A 7,312-nucleotide genomic window follows, 5' to 3' on the forward strand; every position below is an offset into this window, starting at 1 on the left:
TTTTTTTTTTTTTTTTTTTTTTGGTTTTTCGAGACAGAGGTTTCTCTGTGTAGCCCTGGCTGTCCTGGAACTCACTCTGTAGACCAGGCTGGCCTCGAACTCAGAAATCCCCCTACCTCTGCCTCCCAAGTGCTGGGATTAAAAGCATGTGCCACCACTGCCCGGCTTAAACTTATTTTTGATAGGGGTTTTTAAATGTTTTAACCTACAGCCCACCACCCACCAGAGACAGTGGGAAAGAAAGGCTATTAGGATATGGGGAAAGTGGACCTGTCCTTTGGAATAATCTAATCTGTGATGTTAGGATGTTAGCAGTTCAGTTTACAGCAGCGACAGCTCGACCCACATATAAACGCCATTTACAAATCAGCAACAGTAGGTCAGTGAGTCCATCCAGAAGATGTCAGGATAGTAAATACGAATCAGCAGCAGTTATAAGACCCAGCAGAAACAGCCAGGCCTCCGCTAAGTTAGCAGGAATGACCAGGACCAAAAGACACCAGGAGTTCTCTGTCATGCTTCTCTCAATGACGTGAAGATCAGCAAAGGCGAGAGACCAATGAAGCCATTGTAAAGCTAGCTGTGTAAGCGATGTTACTGTATGCTGAGCGCTATTTATACTCCCCCGAAACATCATGCGTCCTCCCCCAGGTCTTGCTTCAGCCAAACCCCATGTGTGTCTGTCTTAGCAAAACTCCACGTGAATCTGTATCAGCTGATGCCACTCTGTCCATCAGCCTCAGTTGGCAGAAGCAGCAAGAAGCCTCCAGAACACCACCAGAGGTCTCTTGATGCATTTCTTTCTATGAAGTCATGACAAAGGGTGACCGGTAAAAAATTGCAAGGCATACCAATACCATCCAGTGACATCCACTGTCTGTGGGGTCATATTTCTATCCCTTCTGAGTGTCATACGTCCTTTCACGTGTTTGCTCTAGCAAAAACATCCTTTCACCTGTGTCCACTTCAGCAAAAACATCATTTGATATAACTGACACGCCAAAAAAGCCAGAAGTTTCCACTTCACTAGGACCTTCGCAAGTCATAGAAGGTTATGTATTCCATCCTAAGATCCACTGAACTCACATAACAACAACAACAACATAAAAACCTTAGAACAAAGCACCCTCAAACCACTTTTTACGCCGTTTCTCACTGGTCTGTTCAATTTAACCTACTTTTAGGGATCATCTAGGAACTTTTAAAAAAAAATAGGTCATTTCCATAGCAGGGATGTCATCAAATAAAGCAGGGGATCTGGAACACACACAGAAAAGTGTTCTTGCCTGGACTGCCCTTAACAATAGAAAACTTAACAAAGAAACCCTAAGAAGTCAAATCTGGGTGTGAAGTGAGAAGGCCCCTTTCGCTGACTGTGTTCCCTTTACACGTTGAAAGGGAAAAAAAAAGTTCAAGACCTTATTTTTAAAAAAAAAAAATCCAAAATGGAAATTTTAATTCCCATTGTCACCACTGCAATGATGAGCTTCTGCTTCAGGGGGTCTGGGAGCCCAAAACTTTCTTCACAAGAGTCTACTCATGGCTTTGAGGGTCCGTCACGGGGCTAAGTGACCCCCAGGAGGAATCAGAATAGAAAGCAATGTTATGTTGCTGGACATGAGCCCTGAGCTGGGTCTCGCCTACATTTTACCTGTTGGTGCAAAAGTCAGCATTTAGGGAAGCAACTCCAGCCTGCCAGGTGCCGCCTCGGTGTTTTGCCTAGCTGATGTTCTCAGATCAAGGGCAAATACACAGCAGCTCCTGGGAGCACAGGCACAGGCTCCCAGCCATGAGACCCAGCTGAGAACACCCATCCTTTGAAGATGACAGCTCACAGGCGGTCACGGCAGAGTTGAACCTGAAAGCCTTCTCAAGTAGGAGCCCTCCTACCCTTTCTGGGATGAAAGCCATACAATCTAAGATAAAAAGAGCAGCTAGCTTCTCCTTTTGATGACAGCTCTTCCAAAAGATGCTTTTCTCTGCAACTACTGCCTGTCTGGACCTCAAGGTAGGAGAGTGTGTGTGTGTGTGTGTGTGTGTGTGTGTGTGTGTCTGTCTGTCTGTCTGTCTGTCTGTGTATCTGTGTATCTATGTCTGTCTGTCTGTGTATCTGTGTATCTATGTCTGTCTGTCTGTCTGTCTGTCTGTCTGTCTATGTATCTGTGTATCTATGTGTGTGCCTGTATATGTGTTCATGTTTGTGTGTGGAAATTTTATGGCAATCCATCCACAAGGTTGATTTTCAAATCTGAAATAAAAAAAAAAACCAATGGCAAGGGCAGCTGTCATTTTCAGCGCTCAAGAGAGGGGGACAAAAGGGGTGACAGAGAAGAGAGGAGAGAATGAATCAAGAAGAACTGGGGCCCCAAAATCACTTTTCTTCACTCCTGAAGCCTTGGTGACACCCCCATGGAGAAAGATTTAGCATCAGAAGGCTGGAGATCTTCTAATCTAGTTTTTGTTTTTGTTTTTTGGTTTTTGGTTTTTTTCCGAGACAGGGTTTCTCTGTGTAGCCCTGGCTGTCCTGGAACTCACTCTGTAGACCAGGCTGGCCTCGAACTCTCGAACTCAGTAATGAGATCGTCTAATCTAAATCTAGAAGAGCAGCAGAGAGCTGGAGAGCCTGGGAAGGTGTCAGAGGAAGCGCGACCCTCCAGCCCTTGTTGGAGTCTCAGCCTGAGCAAGGAGGATCCAGATCACACCCATCTGTGTGGCATCTATAAGGGAAGGTAAAAATAAATGTTTTGAGAACCTTAAAAAAATAATAATAAGGGCTGGAGAGATGGCTCAGAGGTTAAGAGCACTGTCTGCTCTTCCGGAGGTCCTGGGTTCAATTCCCAGCAACCACATGGTGGCTCGTAACCATCTATAATGAGGATCTGGTGCCCTCTTCTGGCCTGTAGTCATACATGCATGCAGAACACTGTATACATAAGAAATAAACCTAAATAATAATAATAATAGCCAGACACAGTGGTGCATGGCTTTAATCCCAGCACTCAGGAGGCAGAAGCATGGGGAGCTCTGAGTTTGAGGCCAGCCTGGTGTACAGAGTGAGTTCCAGGACAGCCAGGGCTGTTACACAGAGAAAGAAAAACCCTGTCTGGAAAAACAAAACAACAACAAGAGATGTGAAGTCCTGTGAGTTGCCAACAACAACAACAATAGCAATAATAATAATAAATCAAGAGGCATAAAGCCTTGTGAGGCGCCTTACTGTGCAGAGATAACTTGAGTACACGTTCTCCACACTGTCCCCATGCCAACAGAGCCACATAATCTGCTCTGGATAACTAACACAGGAAAATCTTAAAGGCTTCGTTAGCTCCCTCAGGGCACAGTACAGAAGCAAGGGGTCCAGGAATAACACCAGCTGCCATCCAGGCCAGAAAAAAAAATACTAGGTACCACATACACACTGCCTCATTTCAACTTTGAACCAACCCCACAAGAATAATGTGACTGTTCCCTTTACATATAAAAAAAATAGTTCAGTAAAGATACAATACACACAAGGTCATCCGGTTTATAAAGTACTTCACTTTACTAAGTCTGTTCCTCCAAAGACCATGCTTTCAATTAATATTTCAAGGTAAAAAGTACTTTTGTACCCTCGTAGCAAAAAGAAAATAATTTGTAGACACCTCTTGGCTGAAATGCCTTAATGCTTAAAAATAGCCCCAATTACGTTGGGGGGGGTGGGGGGGAGGGTGGTGAAGTGTCGAACACACGAGACGCAGGAATTCCTCCAGTCCCTGGAGGTTGGACTCGTGACCAATCACTCAGCTTTCAGCCTTGGTTTCCAGGAAACTTACAAACCAAAGCTATGTCCATCTCTTCCTTTATCTCGAAGCATTTCCAGTGAGGCTGAGATAACCAGCTTGGTAGCCAAGGATGTCCAGGGAGCCAAAGATGTCAAAGGTTTCCATCTCTCTGCTCATCTCTTCAGTTAGAGTTGCTCTCAAAAGTCACCAGTTAAGGTTGAGACGCAGAGAATAAGAGAGAACGGGTGTCTGTGTCATAACCTCTCCTCCCAGGGCTCAGGCATCTTTGGGGGGGGGGGGGGAAGGATGCAAGGGCAGAGCTGGTGGAGGGCTTCGAGGAAACTCTGTTTTCCCAGAGAAGAGGGCAGCTGCACACATGGACTCACAGCAGTTATGACGGCATACCCGAGATCTATGCAAGCCCAAGCCAGAACAAATCCCAACAGGGGTGTCGTCGTCGGGGAGACCCGCAAAGTCTACCCATAGCTGGGGAGATATTAGCATCTGAACAGCTGCTAGGAGGGAGGAGTCAGTTTTAATGGTGTAACACCTGGTGTACTGACCACACTCCGGGACAGGCCTCACCCCAATAGTAACTGGGTAACACAAACTGGACTCCGGTGGTTGAGAAAAAGAGGAGGAGACGGGAGAAGAAGGGAGGTAAGGGGAGGGGAGAGCAGGGGAGGGGAGGGCAGGGGAGGGGAGGGGAGGGGAGGGGGACCATGAAGCTGGAAGGGTTAAGGAAGTGGGAATGGATCTGGGAGGAGCTGAGGAAGGGAAAATGAATACGATCAAAATACGCTGTAAGAAATTCTCGAAGAATGAATAAAACTTGCTTATGCTATTAGCTAACTAGAAAATTACTACCCAGCACCTGCTGTTTGTGAATCCATACATTAGGCAGTGAGGAATACCAAAAAGTATAAGCCACCATCCTTATATGAGGACACATCTCCAAGTCTGAGGTCCTGTGAGCTATACAAAACAGAAACACAAAAAAGACCTGCTGGGCTTTCAGTCAGGTCTAAAATACGAACAAGAGGCTTAGCCGGGTGAGGTGGCACAGGCCTTTGATCCCAGCACTCTGGAGGCAGAGGTATGCAGATCTCTGTGAGTTCCAGGCCAACCTGGTCTACATAATGAGTCCCAGGACAGCCAGGGCTACATAGAAAGACCCCACTCGGCATCCCCACTCGGTCTTCTAAAAAAGTTTTTATATAAGAACACCAGTGAGGACTGAAAAGGCCGAATTTTTCTGGAAACAAAATGGGAAGAGACGAGCAAAAAGAACTCTGGGGACGGAGGACTGTGGTGGGAGAGAAGGCTTGTGAGCGTGACGTAACTTTTGGTGGGGATGCGTCGGAAAGCGAGGCGGAGGGAGACAGGAGACAAATTGAAGGCTGACTTGTTTGGTTGGTTTGTAAGCTGTCCCTAGTACAGGGACAAAAGGTAATGATATGCACAGCCTGGGTAATGTTAGAAATTCTCAACCCTACTCGATGAAAAGCAAATGGGTACTCAGACATCAGCTCCTCTCACAGACCAGGTGAAGAAGAGCTCTTCAATACAGGGACGCTGAGCTGTGGGCCCGACCGCTGCCCCCGAAAGCTCAGAAGGCGGCAGTCCCGTGCCAGCCGCTCAGCCCAGATATGCTGTGGGTCATGCAGGCGGACACGGTCCAGAACCTTATACTTCCTTTCCTTGTTCCTTCCCACTGCCAGACCATTGAGAGAGGACAAGAACGCTGTCCATCTCTGCCCCAAGGCCTTCTGGATGTTCAGGGGAATCCAGAAAGAGACTGCAAGGAGCGTGGTCTAAAAAGTCCTAGCACAGTGGTTCTCAACCTTGGGGGTCATGACCCTTTGGGGGGGGGTCAAAAGACTCTTTCAGGGGTTGCCTAAGATCATCAGAAAACACAGATTCCTAACTATAGCAAAATTATAGTTATGAAGTAACGAAAACAATCCAATGGTTGGGGGGGTGGGGAAGGTCACTACAACAACATGAAGAACTATATTAAACAGTTTCAGCGTAAGGAAGGTTGAGAACCACTGTCCCGGTCTCTTCCTGTGAGTGGGACCATCACGAAGCACTGGTCTCTAAGGCTTTTTCAGACGGGAGAAGTGAAATGATCCACACCCGTTCTCACAGGGACCCGACTCAGGACAAGCTGTGCACACTTGTCAAAGTACTCTCCAGCTGCAGCGGCACTGGTTTAGTGGAGCCTGTATCCATGTAACCAGCAACTCACAACTTAGAGGGGAAACCTTCTGGCATCTCCCTGGGATCTTCTCTCCTCCAGGAAAATGGTAAAACCCATCCTCAGCGCCAACCCACGGATGAGGAGGTGCCTGGCACAAAGGAGACTTCTGCTCCGTAGTCTGCCAAACTTGGCCCCGCAGTGAGCACCTTCACAGCGGAAGATCGGCTCCTCAGATAAATGAAAACTGTGCTCCTGCTTTGCCAGGAGACAAACCCTAGCCAGCTCGTTCCTGCTCAACCCGAGGACCTTAATGCCTTCAGTTGGCTCCTATTTCATTAAAAGTCCATGACGGAAGAAACAAGAGCGCGCCTGGAAGACACAGACCTTGCAGCATCTCTCAAACTTTTTGATACAGACGAAACCGGTTGTGAGCAAATGTTATCTGACTGGGTTTCTCCTTTACCCACATCAGCACAGAAACCAGTATCCATGAACATACACCAGGAACAGACCCGGTGATGGGAACCAGCCACTTAGCATAGTTCTTGAAGATTCAACCACCTAAGTGTGAACTAAGCACCCTCTCTGAGGCCAGCCCTGCAGTGCCATCAACCCCCCACCCCAACCAAAGACAGACACTGTGGGGGACTGGAACGCCTCCCTGAAAAGGGCAATCCCGGCTTAACAAGATGGGACTATTCCCAACACAAGCCAGGAAGTTCCTTCTTTGCGTGTGCTCCAGTGCCCAGCAAAGCCAGACTTTCCTTGGCAGAGCCGGTGTCTGGAGCTTTGAGTCCTGGAAGAGGTAGGTTTCCAGAGAGACTTTTTTCTGCCCTCACTCTGCTCTGGGATTCTTGCAGTTACCGGGATCTGCAAGCCTGCCTCGCTGATGCAAACAAATGTCGGTGGTCACACCTTAGGCTCATGTTTGCTTACACATGCACACCGCACTCACCACACTTACACATACGTACCTTTCGCCCTCCATTGTGGGAGGCCCGGCAGGGTTAGTAGCCACCAAACTGCATGCACCCAGGAACTGGCGCTGCTCTCTGGGTTCTCCCAGCAGCCCCGTGAGGGACCCTGATCAGCAACCGTGATTCAGCATGGCTGCAACCGAGACCTCTTCCCTCCCAATCCTCCTTCCTCTGATTTACTCGGCGGCAGGCTTCTACCGCAAAAGCGACTGTGCTAGAAAATGTCTTACCCAGAGCTCCCTGCAGCCCTTTCAGCTGCTAAAAGCAGCAACCCACTCGCTTCCCCTCCCCCGCAGGCTGGCTTCTCCTCTGTCTCCTAGGAACAGCCACAGCTTCGGCGGTGGCGGCGACCCAAGGGCTGTGCCACC

General features: G+C 48.2%; 1 protein-coding gene across 1 annotated transcript in view; it reads right to left on the reverse strand.

Annotated features, from left to right (window-relative positions):
• Positions 1–7,087, reverse strand: part of Klhl3 (kelch like family member 3) — a 114,526-nt gene extending 107,439 nt beyond the window's left edge. Inside the window, exon 1 of the mRNA XM_028772063.1 lies at positions 6,942–7,087. Coding sequence (XP_028627896.1) covers positions 6,942–6,955 — 14 coding nt within the window. The 5' untranslated portion in view covers positions 6,956–7,087. The remainder of the gene's footprint in view (positions 1–6,941) is intronic.
• Positions 7,088–7,312: the final 225 nt, after the last annotated feature.

Source organism: Grammomys surdaster, unplaced genomic scaffold, assembly GCF_004785775.1.
Source record: "Grammomys surdaster isolate TR1022 unplaced genomic scaffold, NIH_TR_1.0 211, whole genome shotgun sequence".
NCBI classification, from domain to species: Eukaryota; Metazoa; Chordata; class Mammalia; order Rodentia; family Muridae; genus Grammomys; species Grammomys surdaster.